This window comes from Brassica napus, chromosome C3 (assembly GCF_020379485.1).
Source record: "Brassica napus cultivar Da-Ae chromosome C3, Da-Ae, whole genome shotgun sequence".
In the NCBI taxonomy this organism is placed as follows: Eukaryota; Viridiplantae; Streptophyta; class Magnoliopsida; order Brassicales; family Brassicaceae; genus Brassica; species Brassica napus.
In genome coordinates, this window is record NC_063446.1 from 13491553 (window position 1) to 13512228 (window position 20676).

Below are 20676 nucleotides of genomic sequence, written 5' to 3' on the forward strand. Positions count from 1 at the left end.
TAACGCGAACTATAGAAGAAAGCTAAACCGTAACCATTACACGAACTATAGAAGGAAGCTAAACCTTTAATTTTCTAAAATCTCTGAAACTATGGCAAACACTTCGACAAGGGTCTTGTCAGGGAAATTAAATCGGACGATGAAACCGTACATAAAGATCAATATAGAGAACCAACCAACCAAGGTAAACAGAATAGGAACTAGACAGATTAATCCTGATACTGTCCCTGCGCCAAAGATCAACCACAAATGGTCCTTGCCAAACGTGGGAGACACAAGTTGGCAAATTGCGACAAGGCCAGTGATGGACGACATGGTATACACGAAAACTTCCACAATCTTTCCCAAATAAAGCGTTATAACGCAGATTAAAACGACGCCTAGCATCTCCGACCCTGCCTTATCGACCGGTTCAATATCTTGAGGTGAGTCTCCAGGAGGAGGAGGTGGGCTAATCCCGCACCACATTTCCATGGTTCCTAACAACGCATATTCTATTATAAGAAACTTCCCAATGGATGTAAATGCATATGCAGTTGCGCCTCCCATATTGTTGGCTTTTCCAGTGAGACAAAATATAAGTAGAGATGTAGACATAGCTGCTATGGAACAAAGCAATGTTTTTCCCCAAAACTTTCTACTCCCATACTTGTTTGATATCTCCACTTCTCCAGCCTCCATATCCTCCAATTCACTCGTGGTCATATTATCTATATCTCCCCCTTAAGTTAACCCTCGCTTTGGAAGGTTTAGCCATTATATAAAGAAAAAGAAGATTCCCTTTGAACGGAAACTGAAAAAGAAACAAACTTTTTTTTGTTTGAGATATTGTATTAGATACCCTCAACAAAAAAATCGTCGGTGAGGAAATAAACTAACCCCAAACTTAAATTGGCATTTATCTTTAACCTTAAAAACTAGATTTTGATCCGCGCGGATTTATTTTCCTTTTTTTTTCAATTGACAAATATTTAGCGTCATATTTCATATATTTGTGTTTTATTTTATAAAAGATTTAAACTTTTTATCTTTCTTTATCGTGTTTCATTTTAAATGACTATTTATGTTTAAAAAATTAAACAGTATTTCTTTAATGAATTAAGTTGGTATAACTCTGATAAATTAATTTTATTATGTGGTTAATATTTTTAATAAAAATAATTATATACTTTTAATAAAGATTTATACTTTTCAATGAAAAAATCAGTTTTTTTTTTATGAATGCTTAAATTATATTAAGAAAAAAATAATAATTAAGAATGGTTGGAAAAAAATTATTTGAACTTTGACTCAATGGCCCAAAGGAAAAAAAAATGTGAGAATTGGATCTGATTTTTTAATCGGTCCAAATGGCCCAAGAGAGATCTGATGTGGACAGTGGGCTTGATCCAAAAAAATGACCCAATATAGATGTGTTATTAATATTACTTGATTGCCCTTAATGAAACATGCAATGTTAGTAAAAAAAAGGGCATGCTAAGGTAAAAAGTACAATAGGATCCTGCTTTAATAGTATAGATAATACACAGAGCGAGAATCTTTGAGCTTTAAACTGACTTTTTACTTTTTTAGAAAACGTTGAAGTATTCAATTTTTTGTTTCCTTGAGAATACGAAAGAACTTGAGAACAACTTCGATAATCAAACCAGTAGTACATTATCTACATGAATAAAATGTAATGGTATTACAAGCATATGCAAGCTTATATATGTGATTGTGTTTGTTCCGTGTGAACCTGAGGACCAATAGAGTTTCGGTTTGGTTTCATTTGAGTTTTAGGTTTTCGGGTTTATGAATTTTAGCTCCGTTCGAATATTATAAAAATTCGATTAAGGATTTAGTCGGGTTTGGTTCATATTTTCCGTTGAATATAATTCAAGGTTTCAGATTTTATTCGAAGTTTAGGTTTCAAAATACTGTTTTGTATTTAGTTAAACTCAAAAACCAAACTTTAGGATAATGACGATAATCTGTAGCACGCGTGGTATTTAATTATACCGTATACATAACTATAATTTTATAAGTTCGGTTTATTTTAGGTTATGTTTTGGTTAAGTTATGAACTTTGGGAGGATAGAGAGAGACGAGCTCCAACTTCTCACTAGAAAAAAGTTACAGAAAATAGTTGACTTACGGTGGCCGGTGGTTTAGCCGCCGGTTACCATTCTCTTTTTTTTTTCTTGTTTTATGTTCCATCTTGTAAGTTTGTTTGTCCGCGGGTATGTTCACTATATTGTCTCTTTCCGGCATCGTTGGCTCTGTTGAGTGTGCATGTCCGGGTTCCGTTCCGGTATTGCACCTTTCTTATGGTGGATGACTGGCTTTCACTCTGGGGCAGTGCCGTCTTCTTCGATGTTGGTCGCCGGTTATCGTATCTGATCGTTTGTAGGTGTACTCGGGAGTTCTCTTTCTCGTGTGTGTGTGTCTTCGTGTTTGGTGGCTTGGCTTTGGATGAGATCTCGACTCAGGTCGATTGATACTCTCCGATGGACGAGCAAAAGCGTAAACGGTGTATGTAACATCCCCGAACCGTTCTAGGCATAGGTCGAACCACCGGCCAACAATCAAACAAGAACATGACCGACGGGCCGGCCGTCTACCAAGGATCGGGAGCACTACATGACGGGTTAACGGCCGATCCGGCCAAGGTCACAAAAAGTGCAATTCGTGACTTGGCCAGTCCGCCCGCTAACACGTCCCGTCAAACCAAAGCCTAAGGCTTCTCAACCCGTACTCCGATCTGACGTTGTGTTAACTCGGACAAGAAAATACCAGAACAACAAGGCATTTACACAAAACATCGCTTTATTTATCTTATATAATATCTGGTTTTCAACACACAAAATATTACACAAGTAGTGGCATGCCAAGAAAGCGAAAGTACATACTTATAGTCTGAAAGCGTCTTAAGCAAAAAAATGCAAATCTACACCATCCAGCCTAGCCTCCTGCGACCTCTACAAGCTCTCTACTGGTCACCTGAAACAACAACGAGTGAGGAGTGAGTAATCTAGCATTACTCAGCGAGTTACAATCCCCAACTAACAAATACAACCCCTCGCTATCCCATCCCAAACAATCTAAAGCGAGAGGTTCACCTAACAACACAACTCAATAACAATAAGCAATATCAGAAATACGCAGCTGGAAAAAGATAGTAAGATAACTAGCAATATGCTAATTACTAGCTCAACACCAAACTCAAACTCGACTTAAACCAGGGTTCAATAACCCGAAACACGATATAATATATATAACAAACTCGGGCCCTGGTGACGTTATGTTCCTCCTTCACTATCGGCAATATCCTATCTTCCTACCACAAAGGCCAGAAGAAGGAACTTTCAACCGACCGCGGCCCACAGTCTTTCGGGTCACCGCGCGACAGCCCACAGTCCTTCGGGTCACTGCCATATTACACCGTCGTGTAATACTCAGCCATAGGACATGACCCCGTTCGTCTGAGTCTTCCCGATCCAGCGAATAAGGGATTTCCTTGAACCCGCCGGGTACGAGGTCTGAAGGAACACTAACTCACCCCAATATGCCTAGCATTGTGGGTTACACAAATGTTGTCGGCCAATATACGATTAATACTAAACCCGGTAAAAATAACACAAGGTTCCTAGTATTAATCACCACACAATCAACACATTCCACCTCAAACATGCCTAGCATTGTGGGTTACACAAATGCTATATGGCCAAAATATGATTAATACTAAACCCGGTAAAAATAACACAAGGTTCCTAGTATTAATCGCAAATTAACACAATCAATCATATTCCAGAATCTAGCATAAAGACTAATTCCAGAATACCTAACTATCCACAACTTAGCGATATCATCTAAGCATTTCCTCATTCGCTAACTAACCAATCAACCTAACCATTAGCATGCTACTATGGTTCTCAAGCAATAACAAGCATGCCATCAACTCAATCAACATAACCTCAATTATTAACTAGTCAAACCGTTACTCAGTTAGACCAGGCCTCCTGCCATGATCCAACTTCCAAGTAACGGGATCCTGCATGAAAACAACTCAGCAATCAATTGATTATAACTCACAGTTTTTGGTTGACCGTGGCCTTGACCCCAAACCCGACTTCTGCGATCCGAACCCTTTCTCGACCTTCTCAAGCAGACCCACGTCCAGACTGATCTTTAACTGGTCTCCATCAGAACTGATCTCTCCTCATTTGAACAGAACCTTCTCCATATGCTGACTCAAAATCGGCAGAGTAACTGTTCTCGAAAACTGCCAAAATCGCTCGAAAACTATCGAAACTCGATATTTCTTTCTTTGCTTTCTCTCTCACGTTTTGAACTGACTTTCATGTGTTCTGGATGTGTTCAAATGAGAGGGGCTCGTGGGCTATTTATAGACATAAGCAGCCAATCAAATTCAAGCCGGACGCATGCACGGCGACACCTCGTGCTCCACATGGCTGGCTGCATGTCTCAATCTCATGCAGGATGACACCACGCCCTCTACCTGTCTGAATGCATGGCCTGGATCCATGCAAGGAGACACCTCGTCCTCCACATGTCTGGCCGCATGGCCCGGTCGCATGCATTGCAACACCTCGTGCTTGGCCGTTCCACCTCGTGCTTCTATGTGTCACTCCGCATGCTGTGATCATTTGTACTGCAACAGCTCGTGCTTCCCTTGCCACATACCATGCCAGGCAGTTGTCACCACGTCCTGATCTGATAGATCGAGCCACCTCGAGCTTCTCGGTCCATTCGTCCAATTTTGGCCTTTCCGGTGAATTTTTCGTCCCGCGATCAATCCCAATATTTTTCGACGCCCGTTCTGATGATCTGATTATTTTTAATAAACTCCAAATGAATCCTGACTTGATGAAAAATATTTCTCGAGTTTCCGGCTACTTCGAAAAATTCCATAATACCGAAATTAGGGTTTTTCGCCCAATTTCCGGTCTTCCTTTTGTGCTTCCAAAAGTGTCATGCTTCAAACGTCCTTTGAGTAAATATACCACATTGTCTAACCACTGTCTAGTGGGATACTTGACTCATGGTTGAGACAAAAACAATCTGATCATCCGTGACTCGATCACCCAAAAGATACTCGACCATTTTTTTTATTTTTATTTTTTATGGGTTTATACAGTGTAGCTGATGGAGTCCCAAACTTCCAATATAGTCGTTGGAAGGCTTCGTTGACTGTGGTCTTGTTTCCCGGTTGATTCCGGTGGTTAGCAGCTTTGGTTAGATCGGCGACGACCTTCAGTCGGTGAAGATGGTGGAGGATTGTATCAGCATGTGTCCCTTTTTCCACGTTTATTTTAACACGTTTCATAGTAGGCCTGAGCATTTTAACATGGACCCGAAGATCCGAACCGGAACCGACTCAAAAATACCCGATCCGGAACCGGACCCCATGGTCTGTATATTAGGTTATCAATCTCCAATCCATGGAGTTCGTTCACCCACCCACCAATTTCGAAATCGGTAAAACTACTCATAACGCGACGGCGATCATGAGCACTGTGGTTGCAGGTCACCCAAATTCAGATTCCACCTCTACAACGGTTATGGAGACGGTGAACGGTTCGCACCAGTTCACGATCAAGGGCTACTCTCTAGCCAAAGGCATGGGCCCAGGGAGATACATACAGAGCGACGTCTTCTCAATCGCCGGATACGATTGGGCGATCTACTTCTACCCGGACGGGAAGAACCCTGAGGACAACTCGGCGTACGTCTCTCTCTTCATCGCTTTAGCGAGTGATTCTAGCGACATTAGGGCTTTGTTCGAGCTCACGTTGGTGGATCAGAGTGGTAAAGGGAGGCACAAGGTGCATAGTCACTTTGATCGGACGCTTGAAGGTGGTCCTTATACGCTTAAGTGTAAAGGAAGCATGTGGTGAGTTTCTGGTTTCTTGTAATGGTTTGTGTTCTGTTTGAATTGCATGTTTGTGTTGAAGAAGAGAGCTGTTGTTATTGGTTTCATGTCTATGTCTGAAGCAGTTCTGTAATGTTTTAGAACTATTGTTAGATTTTGGAGACTATAAACATTTTAGTATAATTTTTTTATAAAAGAATTTATAATTTAGGGGCCGCCAAATCTATATTTATATTAGTTCTTTAAAATTTGAGGATTAATGTGAATGTTTCATCCGGCTGGGTCCAGAACCGGCCTTCATTGTTGTTGTTAGTTTCATGTCTGAATCACTTCTGTAATGTTTGTTTATCTTCTACTTGAATTGCATGTATGTGTTGCAGAAGGGAAATGTTTTAATTGGTTACATGTCTGAATCACTTCTGCAGTGTTTATCTTCTGTTTTAATTGCTGCTGAAGAAAGGAACTGTTGTTAATGTTTTAATGTCCGAAGCACTTCTGTAATGTTTATCTTTTTCTTGAATTGCATGTTGGTGTTGAAGAAGGGAACTTTTGTTATTGGCTTCATGTCGGAAACACTCCAGAACTAGGGAACATTATGCATGTGTTCTGTAATTACATAGTTTAACTCGTCGTCTGCATCATTTGTTGAGTTATTTTCATTGAACTACATATCTAAGATGAGATCTCCTTCTAATGTGACTTATCATAACGAGTTTCAGGGGTTACAAACGCTTTTTAAGAAGAACAGCTTTAGAAGCCTCTGACTACTTGAAGGATGATTCTCTTGTCATCAATTGTACAGTTGGTGTTGTCAGAGCTAGGCTTGAGGGTCCGAAACAGTTTGGCATTGTGCTGCCCTCGTCTGATATGGGTCAGGGATTGAAAGACTTGCTAGATTCTGAAGTTGGCTGCGACATAGCTTTCCAAGTCGGAGATGAGACTTACAAAGCTCACAAACTCATCCTCGCAGCACGCTCGCCGGTTTTTAGAGCTCAGTTCTATGGACCAATTGGGAATAACAACGTGGAGAGGATAGTGATAGAGGACATCGAGCCATCTATCTTTAAGGTAATGTTATGTTCAAATAGCACATTGTGGATGGATAGTTTTACTGACTTGGATTGTGGAGATTTTTGTAGGCTATGCTTAGCTTCATCTACACCGATGTACTCCCTGATGTGCACGAGATTACGGGGTCAGCTTCTGCGAGTTTAATCACGAACATGATACAGCATCTCTTGGCGGCTGCTGACCTCTATGACCTTGGAAGGTTAAAGGTGTTATGTGAAGTTTTTCTGTGTGAGAAACTAAATGTTGATAATGTGGCAACAACACTTGCACTGTCTGAACAGTACCAACTGTCAGAGCTCAAAGCCTTCTGCTTAAAATTTGTTACATCTCCAGGAAACTTGCGAGGTGAGTGTTGCATATATATTGAGTTTCATTTTTGTTTTCCAGTCTGCATTTTTATATGCCTATGTCGTATATATATCAGGTTTATACATACTACTAATACTGTAAGCTTTGTTTGAGAGTGCTGCCATGAAATTTTTGTTAATAACCTACTTTTATTTTGGGAAGCAATAGGTAATTGAGAGAACAATGAAGTAGTCCATATGTTATAAAGATTCCAGATGAAATTTAAGCCTTTTTGTTTCTCTCGTATAATGATCATCTGGTTCTGTGTGTTTTCTTTGATCCGGTGTATATATTGGCATGTGGTGCTTGTTCCAATAATGTGTAATGTATTATTATTTATCGAAGTTATGTGAGCTAATTCGTTATTTTTGTGTATTTTACTTATAGTTTATCTTGCTAGTCTACTGAAATTTCTAGTTTCTTGTCTTATGTTCAATTTCGATATAGGAGACTCGATGTTTGATTAGACGGCCTGAAGTTTATCGTCCTCAATTAGGTGCGAAAATTATTTATTTTTTTCGACGAGTTTTGTAGACCAACCAGTTTAAAGTCTACAATGCCTAGGCATATGGGTAACTTATCTTTGCACTCTGGAAGATAGAGATGTTTAAGGAATGTCCTGGTCTTAATGTTTTTTTTTATTTCCTGGTCTTAATGTTGAGTTTCAGCAAGTGCTGGTATTCACATCTAAAAGACAGTACATACATTTGCTGAACTTGACTGAAACCAGTAGATATATGTATAATTTTTTTTACAAATATGGTGAACTTTTTTATTATGTTTCAAAGATATTATCCCTGAAGAGAATCCAGTAAAAAACTAAAAAGTAGGTGATGTGTGTGTGCTGGTGCAGCTGTAATGAAGTCTGAAGGGTTCAAGCACTTGAGCCAGAGCTGTCCCTCTATGTTGTCTGAGCTGCTGAGCACGGTTGCAGCAGGGGATAAGATCTTGACGAGTGAACAAGCTAGCAAGAAAAGAAGTCTGTGTAGTAGTGTGTTAGCCTATGATACAAATGCTGCGAGGCAACTGAGGAGGAGGACATAGGGGTCCGATCCAAATGCAATGGAACTTTGCGCAGGTCAGCTTACTTTTACTGATCTGGAAGCAAAGCAGACACCGAATCTGGTTTTGCTAGAGTTTTATTGCAATGGAATAATTTGTTCCTAGTATGTCAACTGTAGTATAAAGTGTTTAGGCAAAAGACCTCTCTTTTTCTTTGTCCTTCTTTAAGTTCTCTTCAGTTTTTGAACTTGGCTTTGTGTGATTATTAGAAGCATATGCTATGCACTCTTAATTAACAGTCTTATGAAAGGGAGAAATGTTTAACTGTTACCAAAGCCCATAACACTTGAAAGTGAAGAAGTTAAAGTAACTTAGCAAGGACAATTCCATAGATCGTGTTTCAAATAAATACACACTAATACTCTGTATAATTCGGTAATTATCCCCTTGACATCTCCATTACTGTTGCTTCCTGGTGAAAACAACATATTTTGTCATAATTTGTAAATGAAGACCAAATTAAAAACAAAAGCAAAATGTGCTCATAAAACTTCTATATATTATTCAGATGTCTCTTTGAAGTAGTATAGTTACTTATTGGAAAGAAAAAGCTCTATCCATTTCTTCTTATAAAATCTCTAAATTAAATTCCTAACTAAAACCTTAAACCCTTAATTACCTTCTCTAAGAAAAAAAAACTCTTAAATCATTCCTAAAAGTCACATTCTATTTCAAAAGCCCTAGTCCTTGTCCTCCCCTTTGAAGACAATCTTTGAGATCCTCTCACTCAACTGTCTCGCTACAGGATGCCTAGTGGAGTCAATAGCGACACAAATCTCACGAGTCACCTTGTGCCTAAACATGAAAACTGTGAGAAAATCGCAATACATACTGAGCTTATACACTTTCACAAACGTGTTCCATCCTGACATCAACACAGGCGTCTTCTCATTCCACATCTTGAACATCATCTCATGAGCCTTCCCGTCTGGTCCGTAAACCGAAACCCTAGTCCCCTCTTTCCCAAGCAGAGTATCCGATTCTTCAAGAAGAGGCAAAAAGTTCTTGTCCACTTGCACCTTACTTAGCATAAGCCTGTTTTGATCTCCCTTCACGTCGCTCTTTGTTAACTGCTTCCTTATCGGTTTGCTGCATCGTCCCAACACTGCCGTGGTCGCTTCCGGTAGATTTTTTGGTGGATCGCTGGTCCATCGGAGGAGTAAGTCTAGGGTTTCTTCCGTATCATCCTTGATGATTTTCTTCTTCTTACCATCTTGGATTCTGTCGCGCAAGAACATGAAGTGGCTTAAAGCAAAAGCAGCAGTAACCATCTCGTCCTGTTCTTGTCTCTTTTTTTCTTCTTCTGGAGTTAGTCTTTTTCTTTTTGCTCCTATCGTTGAAGTCGCCATGATATCTCTGTTTGTGTCAGCTGAAGATACCTTGAAATGCAAGGTTTCTAGGGCTTTCTCTTTTATTTTCTCGCTTGTGAAATTAGTAAATCAATTCCTTTATATACCCACTTACAAAATAGACCTGTATAAAATATCAATAGCTTGTAGCAGCCCAGAAAAAATCTTGTTTTGAGGCCCAAAGTCCATTTATTTGTGTAAAACAATTTTATACAATTATATAATGATGTAATCAGGAGCCGTGCGAGACAAGGTCCTGACTCCTAACAAGAGAAAGAAGCGAGGAATACTCTTTACATAAATTACTTCCGTGAATCACCGTAGCCTGGTTTAATTGTTTTTACACCCAAGTTTGAAGGTTTGAATCCCAGACTATGCAATTTCTTGCAGATTACAAGAAATTCAAGTTTTAATTCTCGGAGAAATCGATTTATTAAACAATTATACAGACTACGGAAGAAAGACTTACAAAGAATCTTCAACATGGTACAAGTAAATCTAGTCAGATGTGGATTTTCATAAGACGGCTCAGCTGATGCAGTTAGGCATAGGTCCTCATAAATCAGGTAGTCGAATCGTATATGTAATCTTTCTCATATCATTGTAATATCATAATAAATCAACGTTAAAAAAAGATAAATTACTTCTATAAATATTTGATTGTCTTAAATTACAAATAAATACGGCTTGTAGAAGAAATAAAAGAATCTATGGGAAAATGTCGGTGGGTTTAAGCTGAAATCAAGGGGCTGCCTAACTCTTTACTTGATATTGATTTGGTGTATTTCCACTTCTTCTTTTGGTACCTTTTCACATCTATTTTTAATCATTTGACTTTCCTGTATTGTTATTACATGTATATTTTAAAAATGGTATGGTATTGTTATCGTGTTACCGCGGCTGTCAGCGTTTGCTGCGCGTTTGATGGTAGCGTGTATACGTCAAAAATGAAATGTATGCCTTTACCATTTGATCTGTTGTCAAACGTAGCTTTTATTCATAAATCAATTTATGCATACTTAACAAATTTATATATGGTGTCGTATTATGTTATGTGAAAGCGTTAGCTAATTTGAATCTTTTGATCCATGTGAAAACTGCTTAGAATATACACTATTGAATTTGTCGACAAAGTGAAAATTAATTAGAATGTATAGATTTGTGAACCAAGCAGGGTTGGTCTAGAGGCATTTGAAGGAGAAAAACACGATACGATGTCTGTAGTTTGATTCCGCTCGTGGCCACCGAAGATTTACGTGGAATCTACAGATTAGTCGGTTCTACTAAATGTGGACCGAAAATTGTGGTTAATCAAAATATATAGATTTGTATACTCTTTTATCTTAAAATATTTGAATTTATTTATTGCAGATTTTTGGATTTTACTTTGGTTTCTGTGGCCTGTACTAAAGATGGGCATAAAAAAATCTTTTCAGGGTCAACTTTTTGGAAGTTTTTGCAAGGGGATGGTAAACTTATGAGAAGCAATGAAATCTCTTGATTCCTTCTAGTTGTATACTTTTCTGCAACAAAATGTTTTCTCTTTCAAAATTTCGTCACACGAAGTCTTTTAATGTTATAATAGAGGGGTTTTTTTTGTTGCTAAAGCTTATAATAAAGGGTTCTTAATTAGTTTCAGTATTATTATGTGATGCAGTTTTTACAGCTTATGCAACTTCCTCGCAAGTAGTATTATTATAATTTAAAGATGTTTTTTTAGGATTACAATTTATAGATGTTAACATGTAGAAGATGAACAAAACTCAACTGATGAAACAAGATTTGTAAGCATGTATTCATACACAGTATGCTTTCTATAAGTTAAGTTCTGAAGCAAGATGTATAAACTTATTAAAGTGATATATATATATATATATATATATATAACAAGTTATGAACATATTGATAATTTAATTAGACAAAGCAGTTTCTTCTAAATACTTAGTTTTATAATCAAATAAAGAAGTAGTATTAAGAAAAATAACAAAGGTAACATAATAACACGTCGGTCGCACCGCTGTATTTATAAATCGAAAGTATTAAGAAAGCTAAAGGTCACATGTCATGTCACGTGGGGTAGAACGTAAACTAAAAGAATATTCACATGAATAGAAAATTGTAAGATGGAGACAAACAAACAATAATTAGAAAAACAATAAGGGAGCGTGATACATGTGATGGATCAAATTAGGTATATAATACTCCCTCTGTTTCGTTATAAGTGTCGTTTTAGGTTTCGGCACACGGATTAAGAAAATAATTAATTTTATATATTTTCTATAAAAAAATACTATTACTTACACCTAACCATATTTCAACCAATAGAAAAAATAAATGTTACATAAAATTAATAAATTTTGTATTGAAAATCGAAAATAACATTTATTTTGTTACGAAAAAAATCTCTAAAACGACACTTAATATGAAACTGATTATATATTCTTTTGCAGCTCTTATTTAGTGTTCACAGCCTTTGCCACGCAGCTTTTAGCTCTCGTCCAAATGATTGGCCCGCATTACAGAGACATTACACGACTTCAATATACATATTCTTAAAAATCTAGGCTACCAAACCCTCAATAGATTTACAAATCTAGTCTACTCAGCTTAGTTTACTTTATGGGTTTTCTTTGTATGTCTTTGATTGATTTGAGTTTTTTTTTTGGTGTCGGGAAAAGAGTAGAAAACAAAACTTTTTGGGTCCAGAACCAAAGTATATAGATTTATGTGGAAGTGATCATTATGTGAACATCAGTTAAGTAGTCGCTTAATTATTCACGTAATGTAGTAATTTTAAGTGCTAAACTTTATTAGAAGGTTATGATATGATAATATCATGTTGAATGCCAGTTTCAAAAAAATATCATGTTTTTTTTTTTTTTTTTTTTTTTGATAACTTTGGTATCTGGACAGCCACATTTCCAACTATCTCCGAAAGGGGTCCAGCGCCCCAACAGAAGGGATGTTAAATCCGTTGTGGCCAAGGCTCGAACCCGGGTGGCAGGCAGTACAGCTGTACTTCCTTTACCACCAAGCACCAAACTACGAGCGCTTGGTTAAAAAAAAAAAAAAAAATCATGTTGAATGCGCTACAATGTTCAAATATCATTTTGATATATTACTATGAGAGCTATGACATATTGACATGATATACATTTTTGGTAGCATAACGACATGATATACATCTTGATTGATAATGAACTTGTTTTACACCACAGGACGCACACATCTATATTGAAAAGTTAGTTTGTGGAATGAATAAACTAGCTAACAAAATAAAAACTTCATTTTACCCAGAGGAGTATAATTTTAATAAATATCTACAAAGAATTTCAGATTGATATAACATATATTTTTGTTATATATAGTTCTTAAAAATTACTCCCTCCATTCTATGAAAAATGAAAATTTAAAATTTTCACATTTTAAAATAAATTTGTTTATTTTTTTGAAATTTTATAATTTTAAAGAGTTAAAATTTTACGTAGTGATTATTTTAATTAGTATAAATAAAGTAGGTCAATAATTTATTGAAAATCTATTCTCTGATAAAAATCTTTTAAACATTTATATTTGTGGAACAAATTAAGAGAATATTCTCATTTCATTTGGGATATGAGTTTAGAATTGGTAAGCATCTACGCGACGTTGGACCTTTACTTCTCCACCAAAAAAAAAGTCAAAGGTAACATGTAAATAATTTTTCACAATTTGTTAGTAGGGAATTAAATACTGAACCATTTTTCGTTATCTTCAAATGCGTATATAACAAATGGGTGTCCTTTGATAAATGATTTGCCAACAAAGCTCTCTCCTTTCCTCATCATCACAGCTCAGCCTGACCCCAACTCTCTCTCTCTCTCAGGCTTCCGATCTCAGATCTCTGCGATCCGGTGAGATCTCTCTCTTCTTCCGAGGTAATGCCTAAAGTCTCTTACTTTCCCTCTCGACGTGATGTTGCATGTCTCTTTGTGAGTTGAATTCTGGTGGGTTTTTGCCGATTCAGATTTGAGTCAATTGGTTTGGGTTGCTTGATGACTTTATTGGTCAGCGATTTGGATTATTAAATGTTGAATATGATTGATGATCGATCTGGGTTTAAGCTGAGATTTTTGATTATTTTTGTGACGTGATGCAAACATTTTGACATAAGTTGAGTTTGAGTTGATGTTCTTGTCTGATTAAAGAAGCTGAATTGCGGACAAAGGTGTTTGCTTTCGTCTGATTTTAGTTCTATTGTGTTTTTGTGGATCTAAAACTCATTGGTCTTCCTCTCTAATTGATGTATTACTTTCTTGTGTTGCTTCTATCGCATTGGACCTTTCATTACATCTCAATCCACGTTCTCTGTTCTGTTTCATCTTCTTGTCTTCTTTAGTTAATTTTGGATTCACACAATGTGGCTTTAGACTTGATTTACTCTCAGATCTTTTAGCTACCAACACCACATCCTTAAAGATCTAACGTTGGCATTTACAGGAAAAAAAAAGGGAGTTCAGTAGAATCAAGATGAAGGCTCTCATTCTCGTTGGAGGGTTCGGGACTCGGTTGAGACCATTGACTCTCAGTTTCCCAAAGCCCCTTGTTGACTTCGCCAACAAACCCATGATCCTTCATCAGGTACTGTAATGATGTTCCGCTAGTTATCATTGTCTTGGTCTTTGTTATAAAACCAAAGCATGTGTTCTTTGTAGATAGAGGCGCTCAAGGCAGTTGGAGTTGATGAAGTTGTTTTGGCCATCAATTACCAACCAGAGGTGATGCTTAACTTCTTGAAAGACTTTGAGGCAAAGCTCGAAATCAAAATCACTTGCTCACAAGAGACTGAGCCTATGGGTACGGCTGGTCCTCTGGCTCTAGCTAGAGACAAACTGGTTGACGGATCTGGAGAGCCCTTTTTTGTCCTTAACAGTGATGTGATTAGTGAGTACCCACTCAAAGAGATGATTGAATTTCACAAAGCTCACGGTGGGGAAGCCTCCATTATGGTGACAAAGGTGAGATTATCGAACCTAACAATCTCTTGCAATGTTCTCAAAATTGGTCTAGGCGCCTAGGCCAGGCGGAAAATCGGCCATATAATTTCTTTAAAATCCATTTATGCACTTAAATTGGTTTAAAACGTTTTAAATTGGTTACAATTGGTTTAAATTCATCTAAATATGTTGAATTAAACAATAATATTAGTGCAAATCCACAAATTTGTCTAGTTTTTTTTTTTCTGTCGAGTTTATTGTTTATTTTTGTATATGTTAATTTATTAAAATAATTTTATGATAAATCCAAAAACTAAAATATCTAATTTAAATGTATGATATATAAAAAACAAATCAACAATTTGTTAATGTCTAGTTTCTTTCTGCCTAGGCCTCGAATAATCTGCCTAATTGTTAGTCCTCTACGAAGTCTAGTTACGGCCTACCAATTTCTTGAACATTGATCTCTTATTAAGTGATAAGTCATGTTTGTTAATCTAATTCTGACCTGTGTATATTGGTTTTACAGGTTGATGAACCGTCCAAGTATGGAGTTGTGGTCATGGATGAAACTACAGGAAAAGTGGAGAAGTTTGTGGAAAAGCCAAAACTGTTTGTAGGCAACAAGATCAACGCTGGGATATACCTTCTGAACCCATCTGTTCTCGACAAGATCGAGCTAAGACCGACATCGATCGAGAAAGAAACCTTCCCCAAGATTGCAGCAGCTCAAGGACTCTACGCGATGGTGTTACCAGGATTCTGGATGGACATCGGGCAACCCCGTGATTACATAACGGGCCTGAGACTCTACTTAGACTCTCTGAGAAAGAAATCTCCCGCCAAGCTAACCACTGGTGCACACATTGTTGGGAACGTTCTGGTGGATGAAACCGCTAAGATTGGGGAAGGGTGTTTGATAGGTCCAGACGTGGCCATTGGTCCAGGCTGCGTTGTTGAGTCAGGGGTGAGGCTTTCACGGTGCACGGTCATGCGTGGGGCGAGGATCAAGAAACATGCGTGTATCTCGAGCAGTATCATAGGGTGGCACTCGACGGTTGGGCAGTGGGCTAGGATTGAGAACATGACGATCTTGGGGGAAGATGTTCATGTGTGTGATGAGATATACACCAATGGAGGAGTTGTTTTGCCACACAAGGAGATCAAATCCAACATCTTGAAGCCAGAGATAGTTATGTGATTATCTATGTTGGAACCTTTTTTTTGTTTTTTTTTTTTGTGTATTTTTTCTCTCTCAAACTTTGTGTTTCTGTTATTCTTCTTTGGCTTTGAATAAAATATAAACAAAATGATGTATATCTATCTTGTTAGTCATTTGGTGTTTTCTCTTTTTTTTTTTGTAACTTATCAAAACAGTTCTCAATTGAATATTATTTTTTTACCTTTCTGGGTACTTAACTAGAGAGTGCAAGAGGTTATTTTTCATCTAAAACTATTTATCCAAGATTGTTATTTCCTGTAACTATTTTCTATATTTAATTTATGATTTAGTATCTTGAGATCAGAGGAGTAAAAGTACAAACTTCTTGCACTGAGTACATGATGAGAAAAGTGAAGCTATAGTACTTGCTGTTGTAAGTTTTTTGAGGACTGGATGTAAGATCGATAAGTAGCGGAGAAAGTCTGAAATGTAAGAGCGAGACTCTTATGTTCACAATGCAAATCCAAAGATTCAGATAAAATGACAAATCAGAAAGATGTAGGTAGCCTTACAACGAGTTTTTTTTTTGGTTGGACAAGAAGAGAAGCTAATAAACCATTCTTCATCTTACTTATGAGCAAGACCAAGTGGTAAACAGAAACTTATTTGTGGTGCAAACTCTAAACCCTAAATCAAAACCACTTCACAAGGGAGGGTTTCGATAACAATAACAATAGGATATGATATTAGCAGAGAGGAAACAAAAAGCTCATCCTCTCCTCTCTTCTCCTCTCTTCAAGTCTCAAGACAAACACACAAAGACAAAGTCTTCTATGTTTAGATGGGAATGTCTTGATGGGTGTAAGCAATCCCGTTGTCTCCATCCACAACTTGTCCATTTCCTCTCAGTATCCTGTAACAACCGCAACCATTCACAATTACAAAACCATTTCACAATGAAAATTCATAGAAAGCTATGACACTAAAACTGTACCATCTTGTTGTAAGTAGTCCTTCGACTCCCACTGGACCACGAGCATGGATCCTGCCAGTGCTTATTCCCACCTCAGCACCAAGTCCAAATCGAAAACCATCAGAGAATCTTGTGCTTGCGTTGTGGAACACAGCAGCACTGTTCAATAACGCATATAGCTTAAAGTCAGTTACAAACATGATCAAAGTCTGAGATTGACTAAGCAAGTTCATGATTATGCATTTTACCTGTCCACTTGGCGAAGGAATAGCTCTGCAACTTCGGGATCCTCTGTCAAAATGCAGTCTGTGTGTGCACTGCTCACAACAACATACAAAACAAGATAAAAAGTGAACATTTCCAGCACGAGATGCAAAAGATTACAAACAAAAATGTCTGTTAAAGTTCGAGTATTTACCTCCCATGTCGGTGAATGTGATCAATAGCAGCATAGACGTCTTCTACAACTTCAACGGTGCAAGCCTTTGAACAATACTCATGATTGAACGTCGGTGCTTGTGGTATGTTCATTATTTTACTTGCCTTTGGTCCACCGTACAAAGTGACTCCTGCAGTTTAATATACCCCATGAGTATAGTTAAGGTATGTACATGTATGATGCTAAATAAACAGTAACAAGTATCACTTACCATTGTTCTGTAGAACAAATATAAGATCATTGAGCACACCATTCTGCTCATGATCCTTATGCACAAGAAGCGTTTCCTGAAAAGACAGAGAAGATGTAATTAAAGATCCAACTGCATTACTGAAATCTTGAGGTAAGGTAGGAGTTGCTCTTACCATCGCATTACAGGCTGCTGGGTAATCCAACTTTGAATCAGAAACTATGCGCTTTGCCATGTCCACATTACATGCCTTGTCGACGTATACATGACAGATTCCATCTGGAAGTACACAATTAAAGTCATCTAAGCACAATCCTACTAAAGAATTCTATGGAAAAAACAAAAAAAAAAAATCTGAAACCGTACCTGCATGACCTAGTACAGGGATTTTGGTAGTACTTTTTATCTGGGAAACAAGCTTGTTGCTTCCTCTTGGGATCACAAGATCAATAACATCATCAAGCTGTAGCACAAAATGAAAATGGTGGGTTCTAGTTTTGACAAAAGGTATAACGACTTGTTGCAGCTCCAAGTTTTGTAGATCTGTTTACCTTGAGCAGATCAGGAATCTCTTCCCTTGAAGTCACAAGTCCAATGAGTTTACCACCGACAGTCTCTGGAATTGCATCAGTGATCACCTAAAAAAATTTACCGGGAAATAATGTTAATTAAAAGAGCTTTAAGTGTTAACTTTGAGGCAGCCATATAATGATAAAATCTGAGGAGGCTGTACCTTGTGTAAGATAGCATTTGATCGCCGGGCCTCCTTTCCACCCTTTAGAAGAAGACCGTTTCCACTACGGATGGCAAGTGAAGCTATCTGTTTGGTTTGTGAGTAAAGGAAAGCTTCAGCAAATTTCACATTTCTAAGAAGAGAAAGGACATTGACTCTCTTAACATACCTGGACAAGTGCATCAGGTCGGGACTCAAAAACAATCAGGAGTACTCCTAATGGGGATGAGGTCTTCTCTAAAACAAGACCATCTGCCACCTGTTAAAACCAATCATCACGAAGAACAAATAGCATAAACAAACTAGTATATGTCAACAAGGAGGATCATATGATAATAATTATCCTCTGAGTACCTCAGTTTTCTTTAAAACACGGCCTATTGGATCTTCCATATCGGCTAGCTTGCGAACCGAAGCGGCAAGGCTCGAGATCTATCAACCAAAACGCAAGGAAGCATTAGAAACACACAATTAAGTCATAAAGAGAGGTACCTCACCACGAATACTAGCTTACCTTGGCAGGTGTCATAAATAAGCGTGCCACCATTGACTCTTCAAGTCCAGCTTCTTGTGCTGCAGCTACATCTAATTCATTCTCAGCTCTGATTGTTTCCACATTTGCTTCAAGAGCATCGGCAACATTATACAGAATCTGCTTCCTATCTTCTGAAGATAAGGCCTGAAGCTTTCTGGAACTCTCCCTTGCAGCAACTGCCATGTCACGAGCAGTAGAGTCTGTGACCGGAGCCCATTGACAAGCATCTTGATGGAATAAGGTTCCAACACGGAGTCCTCTGAGGACTTTGTCTATGTTCTCAGTTGAAAACCCACTTCAAAAGCAAGGAAAAAAGCATCAAGTTTGCATCCAAAACAAAAACAAGTTTAGATTGTGCCATGATGAGTGTAAGAGTGCCCACACCTGGTTATGATGACAGGGATACCAGCATAAGCTGCATTAACCGCAGCTTTCACTTTTGCAGTCATGCCTCCTCTTCCCAGCCTTGACTTGTCGCCGAATGTAATCTCATCTTGATGTTTTTCCTTGATGAATGTGTGGATCAGCTTAGAGTCAGGATCACTTGGAGGACCAGTAGAGACCTTCGACATCGCTCAGAAGAATGAGAAGATCGGCTTTCAGTTCCAAAGCCAGTAGAGCAGCTAAGCTGTCGTTATCCCAAAAGATGCCAGATGAATCCTGCATATGTAGCTGATAAGATTAGACTACAAGATTCAAACATCTTAGAGGGAGTTCAAAAGGGAGAGAAGATAGTGAACAAACCTGATAAGGAGCTCTTCTGGTGCTAATAGCATCATTCTCATTGAAAATTGGAATAACACTCAAATCAAGCATGGACTTGACAGTTTCACTAAGTTGCTTCCTGAAGTCCTTGTCTCTGAAACTACTGTCATTCACCAGAAGTTGAGCCGCCGTCACATCCAGCTGATCAAAAAGAAAACAAAGCCATCAATATCTGGAAATTTACACAAGAATCTAAAAAAAATAAGACCATATAGAAGGAGAAGGATCTCACCTGGTCGAACATAGTCTCATAATAAGCCATAAGACTGCTTTGTCCAACGCCAGCACAAGCCTTCCCATCAAGCTCACTCTGAGGCTTCTGTAGATCCGCAAAGCTGCAAACCCATAAAAAAAGAAACAAACTTTCACCGCAAAGAACAAAACAACATCTCACATAAGCCAAATGGTTCCCATCACCCTTTTTGATTACTATTAAAGGGAGAAAATGGTTAAAAGTAGCAACTTTTCTTAACCTGCTATTGATCATCTGTCTGTAACGAAGCCTTTGGCGGCCAAGCCCAACCGCACCAGACGTCACCAAAATCACCTCAAATCCATCCGAGTTCAACTCCGCAAGCTGACAGAATTAAAGGTGCAATTTTTACATTTATATATATATATATATATATATTCACATGTCTTTCATGAAACATTTTAGGTTAATGACAATAAATAAATCAAAAGAAAACCTGTTCACAGAGAGCTCCTAAGCGACCAAGAGCCAATCTTCCACCTTTCCCAGTTACAACAGCTGTTCCAACCTTTTTATATATTTACCACAAAACAAAAAAAATTTAAAAAAAAATTAATTATCAGAAATAAATGTTTTTTGAATATTCTGATTCGTCTTTCAGAAGATCAAGGCTTATGTTTTCCGATAGCCAAATCTAAATATGAAAAATGCAGACGAAACATTGATAGAGAGAAAGATGATGACAATAATACCTTAACGACGATGCGTTTGACGTCTTTGGCGAAAGCGCGTGAACGATCTGTCTCCTCCATTGTAACGCCTTACCCTAAACCTTTTCCTCTCTCGGGAGCGAGTTAACTCAGTTGGTAATCGTCAGTGACCTCGTTAAGGTCTGTTGCGGCAAGTGTGGAGGTTAATGAGGGAGAGATGAAGGGTTTTTATAATAAAACACAACAACTGCACCCAGAGAGTCAGATCCTGCTACCAAACCACGAGGCGCCACGTATG

The 20676-nt window shown here is 38.0% G+C and overlaps 4 protein-coding genes across 6 annotated transcripts; 2 read left to right on the plus strand and 2 right to left on the minus strand.

The window, feature by feature from the left end:
• The first annotated feature begins 5219 nt into the window (after positions 1–5219).
• On the plus strand, positions 5220–8623 carry LOC106420573 (BTB/POZ and MATH domain-containing protein 3). 2 transcript variants are annotated; one of them, XM_013861435.3, is made up of 5 exons: positions 5220–5893; positions 6592–6940; positions 7012–7288; positions 7739–7787; positions 8145–8382. In XM_013861435.3, the coding sequence occupies exons 1-4, from the start codon at positions 5442–5444 to the stop codon at positions 7756–7758; spliced, it is 1098 nt and encodes a 365-aa protein (XP_013716889.1). In that variant the 5' UTR covers positions 5220–5441; the 3' UTR covers positions 7759–7787; positions 8145–8382. The 2 variants fall into 2 exon arrangements, with proteins under 2 accessions (XP_013716889.1, XP_013716888.1); XM_013861434.3 differs by lacking the exon at positions 7739–7787 and having other exon boundaries at positions 8145–8623.
• A 22-nt stretch (positions 8624–8645) lies between these two features.
• On the minus strand, positions 8646–11283 carry LOC111203985 (putative B3 domain-containing protein At4g03160). Its single transcript, XM_048752603.1, has one exon. It carries the CDS (start codon positions 9700–9702, stop codon positions 9034–9036), a length of 669 nt encoding a protein of 222 aa, XP_048608560.1. The 5' UTR covers positions 9703–11283; the 3' UTR covers positions 8646–9033.
• A 2129-nt stretch (positions 11284–13412) lies between these two features.
• On the plus strand, positions 13413–16080 carry LOC106420759 (mannose-1-phosphate guanylyltransferase 1). 2 transcript variants are annotated; one of them, XM_013861601.3, is made up of 4 exons: positions 13413–13619; positions 14182–14322; positions 14397–14699; positions 15208–16080. In XM_013861601.3, exons 2-4 carry the CDS (start codon positions 14212–14214, stop codon positions 15877–15879), a joined length of 1086 nt encoding a protein of 361 aa, XP_013717055.1. In that variant the 5' UTR covers positions 13413–13619; positions 14182–14211; the 3' UTR covers positions 15880–16080. The 2 variants fall into 2 exon arrangements, with proteins under 2 accessions (XP_013717055.1, XP_022554831.1); XM_022699110.2 differs by having other exon boundaries at positions 13469–13595.
• A 269-nt stretch (positions 16081–16349) lies between these two features.
• Positions 16350–20628, minus strand: LOC106420560 (delta-1-pyrroline-5-carboxylate synthase A). The gene is given in 19 exon segments (XM_013861413.3): positions 16350–16753; positions 16835–16972; positions 17062–17130; positions 17232–17382; positions 17464–17539; positions 17618–17721; positions 17809–17905; positions 17994–18080; positions 18176–18262; positions 18345–18434; positions 18530–18607; positions 18690–19005; positions 19095–19265; positions 19267–19370; positions 19455–19616; positions 19708–19810; positions 19949–20052; positions 20165–20236; positions 20421–20628. Coding segments are annotated over 19 exon segments (2145 nt in total). The 5' UTR covers positions 20481–20628; the 3' UTR covers positions 16350–16677.
• Positions 20629–20676: the final 48 nt, after the last annotated feature.